The sequence below is a fragment of the Phaenicophaeus curvirostris genome, chromosome 1, assembly GCF_032191515.1.
Source record: "Phaenicophaeus curvirostris isolate KB17595 chromosome 1, BPBGC_Pcur_1.0, whole genome shotgun sequence".
NCBI lineage: Eukaryota > Metazoa > Chordata > Aves > Cuculiformes > Cuculidae > Phaenicophaeus > Phaenicophaeus curvirostris.
The window spans coordinates 146,713,814-146,737,910 of NC_091392.1; the positions used below are offsets into that span (position 1 = coordinate 146,713,814).

The 24,097-nt window shown below is 37.3% G+C and overlaps 1 protein-coding gene across 16 annotated transcripts in view; it reads right to left on the reverse strand.

The window, feature by feature from the left end:
- The window catches only part of MCF2L (MCF.2 cell line derived transforming sequence like), a 155,752-nt gene that overhangs the window by 14,767 nt on the left and 116,888 nt on the right, over positions 1-24,097 (reverse strand). For all 16 annotated transcript variants that reach the window (XR_011339189.1, XR_011339188.1, XM_069877849.1 and 13 more), the window contains exons 5-20: positions 16,099-16,218; positions 15,165-15,281; positions 14,507-14,656; positions 13,684-13,808; positions 11,834-11,948; positions 10,728-10,847; positions 9,682-9,873; positions 9,273-9,464; positions 8,377-8,536; positions 8,158-8,228; positions 7,050-7,126; positions 5,990-6,056; positions 2,264-2,379; positions 1,541-1,610; positions 265-357; positions 46-138 (exon numbers count right to left, since the gene is read on the reverse strand). Coding sequence is in view for 14 of the 16 variants with exons in the window: in XM_069877849.1 (XP_069733950.1) it covers positions 46-138; positions 265-357; positions 1,541-1,610; positions 2,264-2,379; positions 5,990-6,056; positions 7,050-7,126; positions 8,158-8,228; positions 8,377-8,536; positions 9,273-9,464; positions 9,682-9,873; positions 10,728-10,847; positions 11,834-11,948; positions 13,684-13,808; positions 14,507-14,656; positions 15,165-15,281; positions 16,099-16,218 (1,878 nt within the window). In the remaining 2 variants the exon portion in view is untranslated. The remainder of the gene's footprint in view (positions 1-45; positions 139-264; positions 358-1,540; positions 1,611-2,263; positions 2,380-5,989; positions 6,057-7,049; positions 7,127-8,157; positions 8,229-8,376; positions 8,537-9,272; positions 9,465-9,681; positions 9,874-10,727; positions 10,848-11,833; positions 11,949-13,683; positions 13,809-14,506; positions 14,657-15,164; positions 15,282-16,098; positions 16,219-24,097) is intronic.

Here is a 24,097-nt window from a genome sequence, read left to right on the forward strand (position 1 = left end):
CAAATGCATAAAATATGCTTGGTGTCATAGTTTAATAACACATACCTTTAGCAATAATTGGTATTTGGTTATTCTTTGAACGGGTTTCAGTAAGTACGAGTCCAAACTGAGCTTGTGATCAAGTTTTCTTTGACATTCCTGTAATCACAGTTGAATTTTGTGAGTACATAAATCAGTATTTCTATTATTTGTTCTTGATATAAATGCTGTTTAGAAAAAACAAACAAAACCTGTCCCACAAATATGTTATAGGCTCAAGCATACCTGAAAGAATACAGAATCGGAAAACTGTCTCCACAAACTTTCAGATCGAGGTTTATTTTGACAGTATTTTTCATAAATCTGGAAATCCTCCATCTAAAATTGGGAAGACAAACAAAAAGATAATAAATTCTTGTGCCTTTAGTGGAAAAAGTTAATTTTTTCACAACCAATACGGCTAAGAAAAAAGAGCAACAAGAAAATGAAATTCCTTGAGGCATCCCAACCAAAAAACAACTATTCAAATTAATTGATTTTGTAATGGCTGCTAATTTTGTACTTGGAACACCAGAATAAAATATTCCTGCTAACATACAACTGAAATAAAAAATAAGCACCTTATGAAGAAGCATGTATTACATTTACAAATATATTTTTATTACAATATGAAAAACATTTCGATGAATGCCCATCCCCGAGTCCCTCTGTGCAACTTTTAAAAAAGTCTTTGTCCTTTTTTCTTTACACATTTTAATTTTATGAACGTGTTTTTCACTTGGAGTTGCACTAAGGTAGACCAAGCAGTTTATTTCCCCTTATCACTGCAGCAACTAAACAGCATGACTTCAGCACTTGTCAGGAAAAGGAAACAAGACTGTTGAAAATGTCATAGTAAGTATAGATAGAATGGAAAGACTACGTAGGAAATCAGCAAGCACAGAAGTTTTAGGAAACAGCATCTCCATGGATTCAGCCAGTAAATAGGAGAGGGAGGAATGGCTCCTCCGAGCAGTTTTAGAGCATCAATAGGTAGCAATAACAGTAGACTGATTTCCATAAATAGATTCCTATTCAACCTTTGGTGTACTAGGGGTCAGACTCATTGTTTAATAAATCCCAAATTAAAAGTTTAGTTTTGTCATAGCTTTCTATTTTAACAATGAAAATATTTTGGACTTACTCTGTTGTGGTGTACTCTTTAAAGAAAACAGAAAAGAATAAGAACAACAAAAAAAATCCAGTAAAGAGATCTAACCAAGTCAAGCAATCATTTGTTGCGACATAAAGAGATGCAGTGATGTGAAAAGATGACTCTTATTCATGTTTTCCTAACTGCCACTTTATTAATGCAGTTTTCTTTCAACAAGGTAGTAGCTCTTTCTAGGAAATCTATCCCACAGAGGGGAAAATAGCCCCAGTGCTCAAGTAACATCTCTATATTCTCAACTTGTTACCTGTTCAATAAAGGTACAAAAGGGATGTAGTGGCAGTCGCTACATGAAAATCACACTCGTATGCTACAGTCTTAAATGAAATCCCATCAATAAGTGACACATACCTGATCCAGAAAGCACCGTCCTACTAGTTCTGGGTATTCTACATAGTTTTCTAGTTCTCTCAAGAATATTCTACAAAGAAGAAGATTTTCTTAGCACGCATGTTAAAGAAGTTACAGTAAATGTTTGCATTCCTGCAATTCATTTTCTAAACCCATAAAAAAAAAATCATCAGTGGCAAAACTTCCAGTGCAGTTTTGCTTGAATAAGAAACAACTATTTCATACACTTAACTTCTCTTGAAAATACTTCTTTCTACCTATTTAAATATTGTCCTGTGAAGAAATAACTGTCTAGCAGCAAGAAATCAAACTTCAGAGAGAGGTCACTTAAGTATAAAACTAACCAGTCTCGACCAGATGTAAGAATTAAGAATTTGTGGTTTAGAATAGTAATTTACTTTCCATAGCATATTTCATAAAAAAATAAAAGAAACCCAATACCAAACAAACTGCTTTAATTACTTGGTAACCACATCCCAATGTCTTTCTTCAGGAAGAGGACCACAATGCAAAGTTTCACCTTTGTATTGCAAACTTTTGAAGAGAATTTCACAAAGCTTCACTTATCTTTTGTAAGATAGCTTGCTTTTCCTCTTCTGTGTGATATAAATTTTGACATGCTAGATAGCCAGGTCGGACTCAGTTAGGATCTTTTAGCAGTTTAAATCAGAATATAAGGATCCCATTCAAGTGCTAGTTTTACATCTGAACACAAATTCTCACCTGTTGTGAAAGTGATAAATTTCTTCCATATTACCAAACAAGATATCCTTCTTATTTTGGAGTTCTGGTGGAATGAGATGAGCCATTAAAGGATTGTCCATCTCTGCAGCATATCCCTGCAACACAAGAGAGAGGCACACTAATTATATCTTGCCTTGCAGTACTTCTCTCATTTGACAAGGCAGCGAGCTTGTAGGCTGATAGATAGCAAAGAAAGAGCTCAGTATTAAACACGAAGAAAGTACACAAATTCTGTTTTACTATCAGTTCAGCAAGACACATCTACAGTTTTTAGAAGCACTTTAATTACTGCAATTTTAGTTAATCAAGGATGAAACAAAGTTTGCAATCATTTCCACCAAGCAAAAGCTCCGTATTTTCATAATGCTTACAAATCATACTTCACACTTTTTTCTGATAGACTTTACACACCCCAGTTTAAACCCACACATGCAAACCTTCATGCTAGTCTTAGATATTAGTATGAGGGAAGAAGCCAACTGTAGTTACTTCTGCAGTAACAGAAATGACTAAGCTGCAAATTCTATCTTTATGACATTTTCATTAGCTTTGATACCAAAAGTCATAACTTTAGGATTCTGACATCTTCCATTTGTTATTTAAGGGCACATTCTCGTGTCTGTTTATCTAGCACAGATAAGGAAAAGAGAGCACACAGGTGGCTTTAGCTAGGACCATTCTCATTTCGTCCCAAGGTCACTAATCTGTGATTAAGCTCACCTCCCAAAACACTAAAAAAATCCAGACCAAACTAATCCCCTTCAAAACCCCAAACCCAAATAAAATACCCACAACCAATTACCCAGAAAAAGTCCTAGAATGTTCTAGTACCTGTATCATAAACAGAGTTCTTAGTGTACAGACACTGAAGGAAGATGATGCAATATACTTTACATTTAGATTATTATTTTTTTAAACAGTTATCATGAACAAAGTGGTCACTGCATTAGTGTCATTAATTAGAATAAACTGCACTGAATTATAACAAACTGACAAATTAAATGACAGGATAAGCAAAAGTGCAACTACAACCAAGATTTTCAATTTCCAAGTGATGTCCAAACTACAAAAAGTAGGAGAACTAGTTGGTAAAGTCAGCTAGCCTGAAGAATTCAAATGTTTTAACAGGAAAGTAATTAGATATATATATATATATTTTTTTTAGATCAGAAAAATTCCTTTAAAAATCTGGGTATTTTTTCCTTAAACACCACAAAAAAGAAAGAGATAACACTATAGGCAAAGATGCTGGAGCTCAAAGAGAAGAAAAAAAAAGTGGAATAGCCTTAAAAAAAAAAGACAAAAATAATTTATATAAAGTAGAACTAAAAAAAATTAACAGAGCAAAACCAACTGTGGCCATCATGCAGTTCAGGTGCTGCAAAGAGATGCATGAAGAGAATGATTCACTTCCACTTGAAGTAAGGATGATGCTGAAAATAGCAGCAAAGCCTAAAGAAGGGGTACCTAACTTAGCTGAGGTGGAAATAAACCTGACAGCGCTCAGCACTATGGAATTCTGAAACACATGAAATACACTACAAAAATCTTTTGATTTCCAACCCCCCCCGCCCCTCCCTCGTTTGAATTAGCATATATTTTAAAAATTTAATATAAAAGCCCTTCACATTTTACTACCTGTGCAGTACTTATGTTTTACAAAAGCAGAGGGAAAGTTATTCCAGGCAGCCACAGGGTTCTTTTAACCTTACTTTAAGAACATATAAGGCTTTGCTACATCTTCTGTTTGAAAGCTGTTCTAAAAGCATGGAAGTAAATGGAAAAAGGAGTTGAATACAATGTCTAAAAATAAACAGCCAATATTTTTCCCCAATAAAAGTGACTGGATTTCACAGACTGAAGTGGGTTGACCATGGTTAATGAAAGAAAAACTATCGAGCTTGGATAAGAGCAGCTATGGGAATTTCCCAGTAATCAATCTTGGGAACTACCTTGTTTTTTCCATTGGAATCCCTGGCAGAGAGTAAATGCATGGCAGTTAAATATGACATAATAATAGGAGTCACTGTCCATACAAAGTGTCAGGTTATCTTACATGAAAAATGGGCAGATAGATAGAATAGGAGAAACAAAGGAATTGGGAGAAGAGCCAGAACTATGGATTAATAGCTAGAATTACTCAAAAGCTGGAAGACTGCCATTGAACCATACCTTAAAAAGGATCTCATCCAGAATCACTATTAGCAGACTCACTCACCAAAGTTCAAGAACTATGAATCCCAAACTGTAAGGATTCACACACAAGCGTGCCTGGCACTACCATAATACTGGAAAGTCTATCACATTGGCAGAAAACCAAGACATCTTGACCTAGAAAGACAAGTGTTGCACTATACTCTATGCAAAATGAGCAATACCAGAGCAATAGAAAGATTCTGCAACAATCTTACAGTAGCAGCAGCAAGGACCCAAAATCCTCCAACTATTTGAGTCTTGATTTTACGAACAGAATCGTACAAATAGTATTGCACAGAAAAGCAGGGAATAAAGTGATCTTCAAGGTCAGCTCCAGACCAACCTTGCTTTATTACCACACGTCAGATACAACCATTCTACTGTCATCAACACCACGTAGCACTTGGACCAGATCTAGGACATAAATGCTAAGGGAAGCTGAGCCCAAACTAGGCAGAAGCAAGACCAGAGTTCAGAACTCTCATACAGTACTCTTACTTGAAGGGATGTACTCAGAAATTGTCTCTCCCAGTCCATAACTTAAGACAGCTCCTATTTAGGAGCCTAACATTGGCACCAAGAGTAAGCACTTGGCTCAATTCCACAATTCCAATTCATTCTGATTAAAATAATTCAGCCTCAGTTACCTGCAGCTCCATCATCTCCAACAGTCAAATTGGACTGCAACAGAACGACACATCCATGTCTGAAGACAAATTCGGGGAACAACACAGAATGCTGCAGCATATTTCTACAAGCAACTCCACAGTACTACAGTTGTGCCTCTGCAAGCATAGAGCAAAGGGAACACCTTTGTTTCCTTTACAATTTCACAGCAAGATACTATTACAGGGCACTCTGCAGCCACAGTTGTACCTAAGACATTTAGAAGATCACTTAAAGATATGCAAAGAGGGATGGAGGGATGTAAGAAACAAGTTTGCTCCTCTGATATAAGATTCTCTTGATACAGATTCACATTCCTGTGTGATATACAACCTTCCTGGAGCTGACCTAAGACTCTGGAATGAACTTTTGCAGGAATTAATGATCCTTACACACGTCACTACGTTCCACCTAAACAGAATCATAGAATCACCAGGCTGGAAGAGACCCACTGGATCATCAAGTCCAACCATTCCTACCAGTCTCTAAACCATGCCCCTCAGTACCTCATCCTCCCGGCACCTTAAACACCTCCAGGGAAGGCGAGTCAACCACCTCCCTGGGCAGACCGTTCCATTGCCTATAAGGAAATAGATAGGCATATCTTATTTTCTGCCCAATTTGTGTTTTCTGATACGATATCCTAGTTGCACGAATATTTCTAGGAAAAAAAAAAAAAGCAGATTCCTGCCTCTGTGAAAATACAACGAGAGAAGAGGATGTAACAATCAATGCCCAGATGGGACAAGCAGAGGCATTACAGTGACAAGAAAGGCATAAGGGCATCCATAAGGTGGAAGACAAATAGATTCATTAACGGTCACAGTGAAATTTAGTCTTTACCTCAAGAACACAGAGTAGTTCTTCCACATATGCTCGTTCAGTTTCAATAAGTTCATTAATTACATGCCTGTAGATAAAGAACGACAATTAAGGCAGTCCTATTCACTTCTGCAAAGTAAGGAGGCAACATTAAGTTTCTGCTTTGCTTCAGCCAGTTAAGGAACAACTACCAAGTAATGGAAAATGTGATGCTTCATGGATATTTCTGTCAACAGTTTGTGTATCCTTATTGAGAAGCATGTATTTTTAAAATACCTCAAAATTTTTGAAAATGTGTTTAAACAGGGAAAAAATAAAATCTAGCTACAGTAATTGAATTAAAGCAGTAAAGCATTTTATCACTGTACAGTCAAAATCTGGTCATGTCGTGTTTGCAGCTACTGCAGGAGCTGGAGTTGGAGCTCCATGGGGTTAACAAACACAGAATTAAAGTTACACGAGTCATTTTATATTAGAGGCATTTAAGGTACGCTTTGTATATCACAATGCTGCTTTATGTTTAATGCTTACCTCCAAGTTCCTCCCCTTGTGATTTTGTACTATTTAACACACTTGTAACAGTGAAAAGACAGTAGAAGTATCCAGCTTATAGGTATACTCAATGCAGGTGGCATTAGGTTATTTTTTTTTTAATATAAGCGATGCTGTTTGTTTTATACAAGAAAGTGAGTTTTTGGTAACATTTATCAAAACAGGGACTAAAAAGAGTCAAACAAGAAGACAAAGTCTTCTGAAGCATGGAGACCAAAACCTCTGATAGATTTAGAAGAGGCTTATTGCTCAAAACTATGTCACCTCCAAAATGAAAATACACAGCTATCCTGACATAAAATCACCTTGCTGCAGCCAAGCTAACGTCTGGTACTAAATAAATTACAAAAATGCTGCAGACAGACTGAAATACTTTCCTCTGTGTATAGAGCACAGCCAATGCTTTTCAAAAAGCACAGAGGCTTACTTCACAGCAGCATACTGGTCTTATCAAATCCTTCACCAGACTCAGCCTTTGCTGGAACCATATCAGAGAAAAAGCATTTTTTGCTTATCAAAATATACTTACTGCCGTAACACAGCTAGGTTTTCTTCATCATCCATTGCAGATCCTCCTCTGCTTTGATGAAGTTCAGTCATTTCACCCTAAAGAAGGAAACAAATAAACAACAACAACAAAAAAATCAGCACAGCAACACAGATGGGGGAAAAAGCACTTTACAATACAGAGCTTTGCACTCAGCTCTACTTCCATATATTTTCGCAGGAAGGATTGTACTCCATTAAAAATGAAGGCAATTTGCAAGAATGTAGCAAAAAAATCCAAGTCAACCTGAAGGTCTAGACACGGGGAGATCTCCATGAAAGGCCAGCTTAGAAAAGACCATGGTTGGAGGCCCCTTTCCAGGAAGACATCATCAGAGCATCAGCATAATCTTGGAGGCAACACTGGCCTTAGTCTGTTTTCCAAGCTAAAAAAGAAGCACTGTGCTAACCTTCTGTTAGCTTTCTAACTTGACACAGAAGTTCACTCTTACACTGTCTACTGTAATAGTTGACCTGATTATGGCTTGCCTAAAAAAATAAGAGGTTCTGCTTTCAATCCCCCTTGAATCAACGCTTTTCTTCCAACTGTTGCCCCTGCTGGTCACGTGGTCCTGCCTTCCTCCTCGCATTGTCTCTTGCTGAACCTTCACTGAGTTGGTTCAAATCTCTAATCCAGTGGAAAACTATCTGTTTCTGTTGCTGCCGTCAGGTTGCTTTCCTTGCTGGAGGCGGGGCAGGAAGACCATCCCCACTTGGGAATGGCAACCCATTAGGTCAGGTGAAGCTGTCTTGGAGCCAATGACAACTACTTCTCCACTTTCGCCAGTTTTAAGAGTAGCCAATTACTACTGGCAAATAATAAATGTTTCCTGTTCATAGATTTTATATTTTGCTGCCCCTAACACTTTTCCTAATATAGGCAACTATTTACCTTCCCTCATACCCAGCTCAGTGACAAAGCAGCCTCTATTTAAACCACATGACTGCTTCACCAGAGTAACTTCAATAGGGGCAATATCATCACTTTTTCAGTGGAATTGCCCCATTCTTCTTGAAGTTCCTGCATATTTTATTCTATTTTGACTGCTTCAAGCAGTTCATACATGAAAAGCACAAAGAAAAAAAATTACCTTTCCTCTTCTGTAGTTTACCCTCTGAAGTGCGCTGCTTTCTGAGTTGGATACATATTCTCTTTGAAGACCTAAGCACATAAAAAAGAACCAAACAGTGATTAGAACTTGAGGTGATTTCATACATATGTTTGCGCAACCACAAGTTACAGCTGAAAGTTTCTTCAAGTTTCTCAGCATAGTGCAAAAAATTAGTCAAAGGCTATTACAGTTACTTACCTGGAGAGGTACAAGAAGATTTTGCAAAGGCTTCAGGTCTTGGTGCAACTGGCTGAACAGGGCGTGTCTGCTTAGCTGCCAGTTTCTTAAGACTTACTTGTCTCTTTTGAAACATTTCTTCCATACTTTCTTGCTTCTGGAAAACCTTTTGGACATGCTCCTACCATCATCATAGAAATATAAATAAATAAATAAAATTAAATAAATAAAATTAAATAAATCCCTAAGAGACCTATCAACACTCTGCACTGCCATTTACAGAACATTGATTTGAAATCGCAGTTGCTTCTATACCACAAGCAAAAGCACCTTACTCTTCACTCTTAACAAGGAATTATCATTCCTTGTAACGTAGTACACAAAGATTGGAACATCACTTCATAAAACATTTTGTCTGCTTGCTGTAGAGAAACCAGCAGGGTTCAAGTTTTAATTTAAAAAGAAAAAAAAAAGAAAAAGTTTTCTTGACAGTGTCTAGTGGTTCCCTTACACAAAGAGATCAACCAAGAAGAAAAGGGGTATATTCTCAAGTTCTTGTAAAAAAAAAAAAAAAAGAACAAAAAAAACCCCAAACAAACCAAACAGTTACAAAGCAGAAGTCATACAAATATGAAGGACAAGTCTGGTTTTGCTACATAAAAAAAAGTTCTCAAATACTCACTTGGGACATTTTTTTTTTTAAAGCAATTGTACTATCTGAAAAATTGAAGTAGTTATTAAAAACCTCTGAAGTCCTTCATTCTTATCCAAAGATACGATAGGTAAGTAAATGTGTTGGCTTTCCATTTCCCAGGTATAACTCTGAGTACTGATTATTTAGTGTTAGCAATGGCCACGCAATGGAACAATTCTGAAATTAACAAATGGATGCAGAGATACACATAAACATCTGGTACCTTTAGGTCATCATTGAGGATGTGTGCATACTCTCTGTAAATTTTATTCAGCTCCTTGATTTTATTGCCTGCACCGGTGTCCAGGAACTTCTCGATCTCCTGTAATGCTGATTCTGCACCATCCTGAGACTGACACTTATCTACTGGCTGTGAAGCCAGCAGATATATTCCTTCATCACACCATTTCATAGACTAAAAACAGAGAAAAGAACAGGCTCAGAATACATCAACATCAGCATCGAACACTAAGATGTCTAAGACATTTCATACCTCTACTTGTAGTGTATTCAGCTATTTAAGGAGAAAACTTCCAGCACATCCAGATATTTTTACCTGCCATTATAACAACTGGTTGACTTGGGTTTTAGCAAACAAGATGGGAAACAAAACTGTTCCATACAAAATTTACCTTTTCTAGTAAGCAATGCAGTTCTAGAGATTTGTTAAGAAGATTCCTCCTTTGCTCTGTCTCAGTAGTGAAGGCATCGCAGAGATGATGAAGTTCACTGCATTTTGGAAGAATGGAATCCACAGCATAATGATTGCTTTGAATAAAAGCATCACCCTCTGAGGCTAGCATTCTGGCTTTTGCTATAGTTTCCTAAGAAAGGAAACACTCATTTAGGCACATCTTTCCTCAGATCAATGTCAATGAAAAAAAATTTAAAATGATACGATCTGTTTTTATGCAGTAAAATACATATATTGTTAAGTAATACATCTTTAGTTAACAGTTGCTTTGCTTAATAAAACAACCAATTTTGTGCCTTCTCAAATGCCCAATAACTTCTATGCCTCCTTCTTTATTTATGTATCAGAGTATTTCAGAAACATTAATTAAACATTCCTGTGAAGGAATCACTATCTTCTTTCTTTTTAGTTTTACTTATTCAGCAGCATGCTTGTGTGCCTATGTATACAATCTGGAATACAGCAGCAATCAGGACAAATTGAAAAATACCAAACCCCAGCACCTCACTTACAGAGCTATATGTTTTATTGTGAAGCACAGATTATAAGGTTCCCTTTCTACAGTGTTAAGAGCATATGTTTCTGTTGGTCGTCTTTTAATGGTTTGTACATTCAATATGTGGCCCTCTCATTTCTGAGATTTAACTAAATAATTGGCTTTAATAGGAATTAATTTGGCCCCTTGACCACCAAGTGCAGAACTTGGCTATGTAAACCCGTAATGCAATTCTTTCACAACACTGATCACATGGACTTTGTGACTGGTCACTCCACTCTTTATTAAGGGATACCTGAGCACTGTGCTGCTCCAATGCTTAATGATTTTATTCCAAATCCCTTCTGCATGTTACCTGAGACACTGATTCTGTCTTGTCGTCAATTTAAGCTCCGCTCATAAAATATACTTAATCACCAAATACTGTTCCCCTCTACACATGCATTGTCATACTAGAAATTCAGGAGACTGCATTGCAGAGCTCTTACACATGTCTTTTCCTCAAAGTTGGCAAGATCACTCAAAATGTGCTCCACATGTGAACAGCTGTTTCCCACATCTGTGAAAGCAGACAGTCTCTCGGACACAATATCCAAAGCCGCTTTGACCTGAAATGAGACAGAGCTATGCATCAATGAAGATGATTCCACCTCTCTAGAGACCTATCAGTTAAACAGCAGATAGCCACTATTTTCAGTCAGGTGACTCACATTATGGGGGGCACAGAGACAAATTGCACTTTTATCAGCTTACCTTTAACCCAAATTCAAAATGAAAACAAACACAAAGAAAAGTCAAAGTAATCCTGTTTCCTGGTACTGAAGAAAAACAATGTAGGAAAACTAATGTTCAGGAAACATTTATGGGCTGTCTTTTACCGGATGGTAATAATACAAAGCAACATTAACGTAAACAGCAAAACATGAGGGAGAGGTCCTCATCCTAACAATTGGTTGAGAGACAGACATACACACACATTTGTAAGAGAGTTTCTGAGCGTTGCTCCCATGGAGACACAGAGGCCATCTCCTGAGATCAGCTACACCAGTGTAAAGCGACTGTCGGTGCCATCAAGTATATGAGTTAAACTAACATGAGATCAGAAACTGGCTGTAAAAATTTCAGTTCAGCCTCCACCCAGCTTCTGACATTGTGGTTGTAGCTTCCCACCCACAGTGCTGGAGACTGTTCTACAAAAGTTTCAGCCAGAAGGTTTAGGCAAGTCTTGGTTCCGTAAAAAGGCCTATTGGCAAGAAGAAAGCTTTGCAGCCAGCATGTTATGCTTCTGTGGTGGAGAACAGGTTTCAAAGGAGTTTTTGAATGCTTATACACTGCTGGGCCTGTAGAAAAAAAATTATAAGACTGCAGAAGAGGACTCTATATAGACTATAGAGACTATTATGTCTCTATAGGCAAGTATTTAAGGTAGTAAAGATGGCAGGATGTCAAGTAAGGACACATACAAGGAAAAGGTTGGAGAAAGCTTTCAAGCACACGCAAGAGGTGCAAAACCTACAAAACCAAGACAGGGAAGTATTTTCTTCTGAATCATTTCTATGTTACCAAATATTGACTGCCACCAAGAAGTTCTCACCTCTCTGAAATTCTGTTCAAAATTCCGAAGACGCAGACACTGTTCAAGTTTTTGCTGATGCTTAATCCAAAACTCATCAAAGGCAGTCTCCGTTTCATGTAATTGAGCCAGAAGCCTTTAAAAACAAAAGAAATACTGTAAGACTAATGGGTACAACCTTTAAGGGACAATACAATCTTCTACAGCAAATAAAAAGCTTCCCCAAAGCAATATTTTCCAGAAAAAATAAACTGGACGCAGGAAACCAAGTATTGCAGGGAATTGTTTCCTAGAATAACATTGATGTAAAATTGAAACCCAACATAAATATTAAGTTCTGAAAAATTGGCAAGTGCTAATTTGAGGCTAGCTCCTCCACATACTATTGCTCTGCTCCAGCCTAGGGACACAGGGACTTCGGGCTAGCAAATATAAATAAAACGTGAATATGTGTAGGTTAGGATTCAGAGGAACCCAAGCCTTGGGCTATATAAAAAGTGAAGGTAAAAATTTGTACTGTTGTGACCAGCCAGCTGTCCTTATGTTTCATTCCTTGGAGCAAGATTCATAATAAATCTGAAGGTCATTGCTGCCCCTCTGCTGAGGAGCATTACTACTTTAATATCACAGGCTAGTGTACAGCAGTAATGCAATGGAAAGAATCTTCTTCAATTCTAATTTTGGCCAATGCCTTAAGTCTTATACTTTTAAACTTATTTTCCAACGTTGCATTTGACTGTATAGTGTCCTACGGACTTAGGTACCTAGGCTACACCCAGGGAAGGCCATACATCAGAATTGTATTGAATTTTTGTCTTTAACAGAACAGAAACAAACCCTTAATACACAAGTTAAAACTGATTAGAAAAAAAAGGCAGGATGCACACGCACGGAGTTCGTTCCAACTTTTGTCTGATATTGTATCCAGTGGGAACACTTTGAATAAATGAGCAATCCCCACCCTGACTGTCCTTCAGATAGCTGATAGCAACAACAACCAAAGACAAGTGACTCCGGCCAAGCTTTGTGGATTGGAATGGACAGTTACTTGGAAAGAAGAGTCAGTCCAACTGTAACAGAAACAGGGAATGACAGACAAAAAAAGAATGCAGAATACTGCCTGAGGGAAATGAGCTATTCTTTCATAGTAAATTTGCACAAAACATCTGTGCTACGGTGATGTAATGTCTTCAAAACTGGCAGTAATTTAAGGGGTGGTGGGCAGGGAGCAAAGGAAAACATCTATTACTTATACGTCCAAAGGAAATCTATAGGAAGTTTGTGCATAGATACTTCAAGAGCGGTGTACTCCCTAGTAGCTCTTTAAAGGCTACTAAAAACATTCATAATATATCAGCAATGTTAGAAGCTCCTTCAGGCAGGTTTAAAGAAAAATAAGCCTCTTTCTTCAATTCAAAAGGACTTAATGAAAGTGGACAAATCTACTGAAAAGAAGAGATATATCACTTCTGTCTTCTGTTGCTGCTTCCCCTACAGCAGCAAAATTTACTGATTGCACTTTATCCTACATGCAAAGCATTGATATTAATTGAAATGAGGAAAAGGTCTTCAACTATGCAGTCCAAATATGACAAAAAGGAAAAAAAGAACAGCATTATTTTATTGGTACTGGAACTCAAACTGCATTCCCTATATTCTTAGAGCTAGATGACCAGGTAATGGACATCAGGGCAAGACTTTGCTTAGAACAGATCTGACAACAGAACAGTTGTTTCTGAAAGCACCTTTTATGTTCAAGTGTAACATTTGCTTATATGCTGAGCATGCACATGGAACTAAGTAAAAGATCTGTGGAGGGGTCAAAAAAAACCCCCAGAAAAGCAGCATGTTTGGTATTTCACTCCTCTCACCTTTCTATCGTTGTTTGATTGTCTAGCTGATCTTGATTCAGTTTGTATTCAGGATTCTCAGTAACTGGTTTTGTAATACTTCCAAGGATATCATCTCCCTGTTGTACTGCTAACCTGATATCCTCCTACAAAAGAAAACAAAACCCCCACACAGTGTAGTTGAGTGTTGTTGGTTTTTTTAAGCAGACTTCATAAGGCACCAAATCAGAAAAAAAAAAGGATTTTGTTTTAATAGCAAGAGAGCAAGCACAGTTTGATTAAAAGCAGTGTTTGACAACAAATACAGACAGTAAATGTGAAATGGTAAATGCTTTTTCTACATTTACCATCTTAAGATCCCAGTGTACCTGAGTTGAATTTTCATGACAGATAGCCTTCTAGTGTCTCCTTAGGCTACAAACACCTCAAAAGTTCTATAGGTTTAGTTTTGAAACTCCCCAAATAGTTTTCATTTAAGCTAATTTTAAAGAATATTTTTCCATTCTTGCAAAGGTCATATATTTTCACATGCATGCAAACACAACCAAATTTCTTGTTGCAAACAAAACTACAAATTAAACACACCACTATTTACAGAGGAATTTCTGTTTCCACATACAAGTCATTATGCATTTCTATATATGTAAACTTAGCCTCAAGAAATGACAATTTTGAATGCAAAAAGGACTTTTAACATCAAACCAAGCAGAACAAGTTCAATAAGATATCAGTGTTTTGCATTATTATTGTCTACTAACATTATGCAGATTGTCTATCAACATTATTAGCTATAAATTAATCCACAGCTTAACTAGAAGACAGCAACTTCACAAAAATTACATACCTTCATTTTGTCCTTCTTTTCTGTGTGTGTTGCAAGAAGGGAGCTGGTTGATTGCACATCATTCGGTAGTTCTGTTTCAGCCAGCTCAGTCCCAAAGGACTGAAGAATCTGAGCTGTTTGCTTAACTTTTTGGGCGAAACTTTCTATAGCCTTTTGGAATAAAAACCATTAAAGATGTTTCATGCTCATCACATGTATATGTACAAACAGACACGTACACACAAAATAGAACTCTAAAAACAAACCCAAGCAGATGAATTACAAGATTGAAAAACGGTCAAAGTACACTTTTGCAAACAACAGATACCGTCACCATTAATTCCTTAATTGTATATTTTTCCTAGGCTTGTATCAGGTGCATCTTCCTCATATTTTTATAATCTGGAGTTATTTTAAAACTTGAGCTTTTTCTTTCTTGTAGCAAAACCAATAAACTTCAACGCAATAACACACTGCAATTCCTTTGCTCCGAGCATTTAGAAAGCCACTCCCAAATTGTTACTCATATTATATCTCTAAGATGACTAAGTACCATTGGGAACATCTTCTCACTCGGAGCAAGTCAACTTGCATCATTTGGAGTCTGTTTTAAAAATGACAGGGTATAAAACAGAAGGGTTCATTAAACTGGAAAGTTAAAACTAAAGCTAATACTTACAGTGCGATGGGACAGCCATCTGTTATGGCAGTAATCCAGGGTGCCACCAAGATCTTCTGTTAATTGTGTTTTATCAATGTAACCCTGCAATTCTGATACTGAGCCCAGCATTATGATCTGCAGCAGCAAAGAAAAAAGTAAATGCGATAAGTGGTGAGAAATCTTTTGTTAAGGATTCTAAGCTCCATTCTTTAGCCTCTGACAGAGATAATCCAGTTTAATAAAGAAGCAAAAGATGGAACTATTTCCTTTGTTATAGAAAAAACAAACTTAACAGTTGCTTCAGCTGAAGATGATGTAAAAGTAAATGATTGCATATAAGCATGAGGACCAGGCGTATTAAACAGAAGCTTATGGATTATACAACATAAATTGCACCATCAGGGGGTTTTTTATCTTGATAAACTATACATGGCTATTTTCCAAGATCAACATTCATTTATTGTTTATTTTCCCTTGTTACATTTTGTCTGTGAGAGATAACGATAGTATCTCCGTGGATTTGGCATTTAAGGACTGGTTCCCAAAATAAATGAAGGTTGAGAGGGGAAGTATCTTAACTTAGACTACCTTTCACCATGAAATTTACATCTGCTAAGTAAAATAACTTTTATATCTTTAGCTCACATAGTTTTGAAGTTTATTTTAAAATATAAATGCTGTACATTTGCAAACAAAAGTATGGTCAGTGGGTTTACTGGCAAGTTAACAACAGGCATCAGTTGGAAGTTCACTAAAATAACAGAAACTATAGTAATTGTCCATGGGAAATGCATTTGCCTTGAAATTTACATAGTCATTCAAGAATAAACTACCAAAACTGTTGGAACTGCCTTTAAGTACGGCTTTTTGTTGGGACTTTTTGGTCCTCACTGGCTACAGTAAGTACTTCAACAGATTTCTGACAATAAAGTAAAATCAAAGAATTACTTACAGGTACTTTCATTTTAAACTCATCTTTGTTGAATTTGAAAGCAATGTCCGAGAGAGTTCGATGAAAAAATCCTGTTGGGCGCAGAACAAGGACTAGCTGCAGGTTTCCTGGGAAAGATGCCTGCAAAACAAGTTTAGTTTGTTATTTTCTGTCTCAGCTCCAGAAGATATTTTTGAACAAGGAGAAGCCCCGGTTAAACCACAAAGTAAATGTATCAGAGCCCTCCCATAATGGGGTGACCAATTATAAACCTAACAAGGCTGCACAAAGAGCTTCATTTAAAGAGAGGCATTTACTCATCTCTGCAAATAGGAATCTATTCTCCTGGAATCAATTTTTTCAGAACTGGCTTATAATGCTCTTCAGCTAAGATTGCATGCTGGTCAAGGTGGCCAATGACCAGTGGTGGTTTAGTGCTTTTTCTACAGCAGCACTTTCATGGTTATTTAATCTTCTCTTTCATAGAAGGTGCCAAGAGAAATCTCCATTATTATCTGAACATCCAACGTCATATTTCTAGTTTGTGTATATACTACCTTGACAGTTACCTACACAAACTATTGCCACCAAGACTAAATCTCTCAGGCAGTAGCATAGAAATAAACTTTAATTTTGTAGACAAAAATAAAAATTAAGCAATCATTCTTGGCTCATTTTCTCATCATCTTTCAACTAGTAGTCTGATGGATCTTTCCCTGTTCTACAAGAGACAGAGGGAAAACACAAGATAAGGAAAGCCAAGAAATAACATTAAATTACTAAAAATCAACCTCTGCTGTGACAGAGGTTTGCATATTTGGCATTTAGCCATTCTTGAAATCATGCAAAGTCATCTTCCCTCTTCAGTATTTCCACTGTAGGGAGGCAATGAAGCTAAAGAGATGATCATTATAATGGTTAAGTATGCAATTTTCTTCATTATACTGTTAGAAATTATGTCACATTTCTAGCAAACTGAATTAATATTACTAAAAAAATAATAAAAGCCAACCAAAACCTAAACACTGACTGCAGGAGCTGTTATGCTATGCTCTGTTTCCGTGTCTAGTGAAATTGTTAGTATTTGAAAGGTTGGAGAGTGGCTTAATACTCATTTTAAGATTTCTAAGAGTTTCAGGTATTTAGCACTGGAGATTACAAACATTTTAAAGGAGAAAAGTAGCTAAAAACTTCTGGAAAACTTCATGGATTCATTGTAGTTCTCCAGATATTCAGTGTACAACTGAGATCTCCAGCTGACTAAGGAACCTTAAAAGTCTTGAGCTTCACAATCTGCTTCCACTTCAGCAATGTCCAAATGTTCTAGAAAGCTCATTGGTTTGGTCCTAAAGAGTCTGGAGGTTTTCAACATACAGCTGGACAGAGTGCTAGATCATCTCATTGAGTATCCCTTTCCCACAGAAGGCTTGACCAGATGATGTTTCAAGTCTCTTTCAACCTGAGTTGATCTACGATTCTATAATATTTAGACTATTACTGAAGAAACCAGTAGTAGCCAAATACAATGTAATAGCAAATTTTTCTAAATTGTGTATCAGCTTTTATGATAGACATTTAAATTGCATGACTAAATTAAGTAAGGTCTCTCATTAATGTTCAAAAAAACCCAGACAATACACATTACAAATATTCTCCATTTCAGTGAATCTACCCCAAATGATTTTGTTTAAATCCCTAGATGTCTTGTACAAGCTAAACTGATACCACTCAAGACTTGTCAGAAGTTTACTCTCTCGGCAAAAGTTCAAATTCTAGATTTCTCTAACCTTGTTTACAATCTACAACACTGTTCTTTTCTCCACTAGTCTCTCTTAAGCTTTCCACTTAATTTTGTTCTTCAGAAAGACCCTGTGTCTTAATGATGCCTCTTCTGCTTGTCACGGCTAAGAGTCAAAAATGCAAACTGACCTTTCTGAAACAACAATAACAACAACAAAAAGGGAAGATTACTACAGTAAACAATGTCAGACCCATGCCAGCTATTCCAGTTTATCTGAGCTTATACTTTCACTGTTCAAACATTACTATTTTCCTGACCTTTTTTCTCCTAAAGTCCTGATGCCTTTCAGAGACAATGATATGATGCAAGAGACACTCCTTAGAGAAGTATGAACTTCATTGGCTAGTCACCTTCACCCTGAACACAAGAGCAACAACAGCAAAAACTCTCAGTTCCAGTCGAGCAGCGTATTTGTTTCAAGCTATTGTATGTTAAGCAGGCAGAGGAAACAATGACGTCTCAGTAAAGCTGTGCCAAATGCTAAGCAAAAAAACCTGTACTCATTATGTTTAGTAGTGTCACAAAATTAAGTGCCTTTCAGGACTGTTTTAGTGAAGTCACTGAACACCACTTAAACTTGAAGAAGGGCCTTTCTTTGCTCTAATTCATATTAAGTGTCCCTCCATTATTTTGCCTTAAATATTGCACTTTAACTCATTTAATGCCTATGCAAGAGAGACTAGGGGGAAAAAAACCCCTCTGTCGTATTTCTGGTATCCTTTATGAAACTTAGAGTAGTCTCTATTCTATTCTAGCCCAAATCAGATATATTCCTTCATCTCACTTGCATCAGCAGTGATACTTACTTGATACTTCATGACAGTCATGGGATTAATTTTCTATCTGCTTATCTCTTTCACTTCCCCACCCAGCCAGGCAAGTGCCAATTCCAAAGGTACAGAAAAAGACGTAAATGTGCATGTAGTAACTAGCTTTGAAATAAATCTGACCAAACCGATAATTTATTATATACAGCACAGCCCTAAAATCAAAGCTTTCCAATATATGGAGATGTCTGCTACCCTACGAGTAACCCAAACCTGGAAAGAATCTTCACTGGCTGGACAAAACAGGAGCTACTTTAAACACTCTGGGAAAACAGTTAATAAATACATAGGAGCAGGCTGACCTGCTTGCTTTCAGGCTGCTGCTTCTCAGGGATGGAGGGCTTTCACTGCATGCTCCGGGCCTCTGTAAAGTGGGAGCTTACAGAGATTGAACCCAACTGGGTTTTGGGTAAAATGTAAAATTAAGTTAGTTGCATATAGCCTTAATTGTCACTTTCCTTCACACAATACAAATGACAGAGAAGCACCAAGACAGACTCTGAAGTTAAGCAGGTAACAGGGGGAGGTAAGGATACGCAGGGCATCTCACCAGTGAAGATGACACAGTGCTGAATGGCTGGCAAAGAACCACAAAAACTGAGCAGGAAACCACTTCTGCCTGATGCTCAGGAAGGGGTGGTGGCAGCTTATTTATGGGGGAGGAAGGACAGCATTTCCCTGAAGACAGGTACTGAGGCTCTTCGTATCTTTGGTTTCTGCTGCATAATGTGATCTTGCTCTTTTGGTGCCAATGGGGAGCTATTTAAGTCATTCAAGAATTTTACCTGCGCAAGTCAGGCAAAGCAGCAATCCCACGCACTCCTGCCTGACAGCAACTGTAAACAACACATGCGCTATGGGCTACTGGGCAGATGGAATTTTCAAAGGAGCAATAAGTGTCATTAAACTGAATACTTTAGAATAGTCAAGACACAGGATCAAGATAGGATGTGGTGCTGCCAGGCTGCTTCTTCCTGGCAGAGGCAGCACAGGAGCAGAGCAGTGGCTGGGGTCTGCAACCAGGAGGCAGTCACCAGAGCTTTCAGCAGTGATTAGCCAAAGGTGAGCTATTGAAAAAGTAAATCAACACCCTGGAGTTTTTATATCTTGGGTTTCTTCCTAGGGCTGATTTAGTACACAAAGGAATTATTCAGATAGGTATATATAATTTTAGACAGAGATGCTCTTAAAATAAAGTTGCAGTCTGCTGTTCAATCCCACAGAGCAATTCACTCAGCAGCCCCAGTGCTCAGAAGTCTTTTATACTCCTACACAACAAAAGAAAGTTGTTCTGATAAACAGTGAACCTACATCCTCTTTTTTTCTGCTTCCCAGGTAAACAGCCAGCTTTCAGAAATACCTGAACTATGTGAGCCATCAAAGAACTAACGCTTGACTTGGGTTTAGTAGCTGTTTTAAAATACTTGGAATAAGACTATTTTTCATTTTATGAAGAGCTGCAATATGCTCGCATTACTGAACTCTGTGCTGGTGTTTTCCCTTCTGCACTTACTAGTATGCTGTAAGCCACAAGGTACTTCTTTCCAAAATACCTCTGTATATGAAGAAGCTAGTAAGTATTTTTTTTTTTTTTGCAAGACTGTTTATTCCAGGCTAGAATGAAGTCTCTTACACAGGCTTTTTGTCAAGGAAGAATCTTGAATTGAATCAATTCATAAAAGGAGCAGTTGAAAATCCAGTTTTAAAAACATTGAGATGCTTTGCGTTACATCTGAGTTCAATGCTGGAGATGTTATGATCATAGTTTCAGTGTTTAAATTATTTACTTCTCTTTTTTCATGTATTAAAAAAACAATAAATAAAAAGAAAAATGGCTGAATTGTATAGGACAACTGTGAAAGTGCCTGCACGTGTAATATTCTGAAAACATGCAAAGCATTAAGACAAAACCGCAGAGCATCTCAAAATAACCTTTTTTGTTTATAATTTACTGGAATCACTCATTACAATAGTTACAAAATTAATACAAACACTGTTCCAGCTTCATCATACTATCAAGTTTTTGGTATTGTTTTAAATCCAAGCAAAAATGAGAAACATGACTAGGAGCTGAAAGAAGAACAATTTTTCAAACCTAACCCATTCAAATTATTAAGTATCATTACAGTATTCAGGACCGGATGCAAAGAGCTAGCTAGAAACTAGACTAGCGGGAAATTCCTATCCAGAGCATAAAATAGTCCCTTTCATGACTATGGAGCATCTATTACTAAACACATCTTCCATCCATCAACAACTCACTAGGAAGCTCAACCTCTCTGTACAAACAAGGCCAAAGAACTCAAGTTTGGATTACTGTAATTCACTGGTTTTCACCTTGGATGTAAAACCAATGATAAGACTCCAGATGGCACAAAAATGGGACTGCCTGGCTCCTACGAGTTTTAGGCTGGTATTAGCACTCCTGTCTCTCCATCGGCTTTTGGTTTCCTGCCTGTTACAGGTCTTGGCCTTAATCTTCAAAGCAATACACGTGCTAAACCTCTGTTACAGTGAAGACTGCATTTTGACTTACTAAGAGTGAAGAAAAACAGTGCCCTGGACAATGCAGTCCGAAAGAGAAAGCACAAAAAAGCTACATAAAACGCATCCTTAGTCAAAGATGGCAAATCAGGAAGTAAAATTCCCTGGGAGTTTCAATAAAACACAACTCTTGTCACATTTAGAAATGGCTGCAAAGTTTTGTAAACAAATAAAGCTTTATCACTACCACCTGAGTGTCCTGCCTATCAACTACTACTTCCAGAGCAGCCGCCCACACATATTATTCCCTAAGTACCAAGTTTAAGGAAGCTTATTTTCTCTGTACTTTCAGTATGAGGCTGATGGATGGCTACAAGTTAAAATTTTCATGATGTTGAGTGCAGTTGAGTCCAAATATATGCCATACCTAACAGCGCTAGACCAATAACTTCAACTTTGAGGTAGCTGAATTAGGGGGAAAATTAATCAATAATATTAGTTGCATTGTCTCATACGCTGGAGTCTGCAGTCATGCACTGACTAAGGACAATGTCCTGGGCCACGTGCCCACTGCAACTTTGTGAAGTAGCGTATAACAATAACAAAGCCTATGTGCCTGGGCATCTGCTTGCCAGAATCTCTCTGTCACATCCCAGGAAGAGGGGGGCATCTTTCAGCCCAGTGACTCTAAGCTTTGGTTTCAGTTCTGCAGTCACCGCACGTGCCTCAGCAGCGGTCACTTTGGGTCAATGGTGCAGTCACTGCCTTCCCACTATGTCTGCAAAAATAGCTTTACCTCATCACAGCCTTTTGACTCTCAATAGCAACCTTAAAGTATCAGCCTGAAATACAGACTCAGCTTGTCACTGCTATATCTCTGTCCTAGGAAAGAAAATTATCCCTAACAATATAAAAGGAAAAATGAAGCCTAGACATTTTTAATAACATAGAAAGATTTTCCAATTGATTTCAATTTGAAAAAAAAAAATAAAATCTTTCTTCATTAGTTTTGTTTCAACGCATACTTCCAACATCCATTAGTACAAACCAAGCACTTGCGTGTGAAAAGTCTTGAAAATAAACCAAAATATTTAAGAAAATACATGCTGGTATAAATTTCTAGTTAGCATCTGCTTAGTGCTTACAAATATATTCCCTACAGTTGTCAGAATATTAGAGATAAGCATATGCACCAGGCAGGATATTCCTGTTGGGAAGTGCTCGCTCAAGACACAGCACCCTGCATTGGCATCTCTGATTTCACAAACCAAAAGGGTCAACCTCCTCAGGGTGACTAGAGAAAAACTCGGAAATATGTCAGGGAAGACGCTGCAGGAACTACTACAAATAGTCAGGTAGAACTCTCTTCTCAGTAACACGAGACTAATATCCTCACACACAGCAATAAGCTTTAGCAGCAAAACTGTTAAGAGTTACCAGGCTTTCAGACATAAGGTTCAATCTGGACAGCCCAAATGACACCCAGATGCTTCATCAACATCAAAAGACAACTCTGACTTTTAAGAAAACCAAACAAGTAGAAGTTAAGCCTCAGGTCACCCTTGAGCCATTAAAAAATGTCTTTGTCCATCAACAGGACCAAGAGAAATCCTCAAGACCTTGGTGCAAGATAAGTGTTGTGTATAGTTGGTTTTGGTTTTTTTTAAAGAACAGATAAAAGAAACATTTAGAGTCACTTATATCAAATACTATAATTACAAATGGTGGACAACAGCAAACAATGATTTTTCACGGTATCTTTTTTTGCAATGGGAAGATAAAATTTTCAAGGATTCAGGGATGACACAACTATTGGCAAAGCTCAAGAGGAGGACCACCACACGCATCCATAGACACATAAAGCCAACACTGAGTCAGTTCAACAAAAGAAACAAGAAGTAAAAAAAATTGTGCCTCTAGCAGGTTAGACTTCAGCTGGGAAGCACGTTTTCTGTTTTAAATAAAGCTCACAGAAGAAAGAGAAAAGAAGAAAAAAGGAAAGTAAACCCGTTTGCAACAGCACTGCAACTTGCAGTGCTCCCTGCACTTAACCCCTTCTTGAGGCAAAGCCCTTGGCCGCCAGCACCACCACTACAATAACGTATCCCTTACCATGAGGAATATATACTCAAGTTTTGTATATTGTGCAAAAAAATGCATGCTGGAGGAACATTACCATAAATGTTAATATTATGGCTATAAGCAACACATCTGTAGTTGCTCCCACTTCCTACCACCTCAATAATGCAAAAAAAAAAAAGGCATCTATGGAATACTTTTCTGTTTAAGAACAGAGAATACAACATTGAATTTTGAAAGAGATGCACAAGCTTTCTTTACTCACTTTAAATTGTGCTGCTTTTGGTTTCCACTACTGGAATCTGCTCAATCCTGCATCTCAAAATTTCAAAATATGCTGCAAAAGCAAATTTTGCTAGTATCTTGGTATATTTTCAATATTTTAACATTCCTAAACATACTTACTATGGAAAAAGTTGTATTGCCTGGTTATTATATCACTATGTATTCATTCTCCGAAAGTCACATAGTGGCAATAATGCATAACCTTTAAATAAACAACCTTTTAGCTTACAATAAAGAGTGCTTTGGTTAAAATGGGGCTACACAAAATGACATTTACTGTTTTGATCTGACTTTTATGTCACACAGCTAAAAATTTTTAGCCATGAAAAGCTAAAGAAAAGATGCTTAGAGCTGTTTTTCAGCACTTAATGAGCAGAGTATCAACACAATTCAAGCAAGGATAGCATGGCAAAAAGCAAACAAGAGTAGACAAACAGTATGCTAAGCACATGATAAACGTGAAACTGTCTTTTCCTACTTGCATAAAAAACCTAAAAAGCCTCTAACAAACTTAATGAACATTTTTAAAATATGAAAGCTAAAA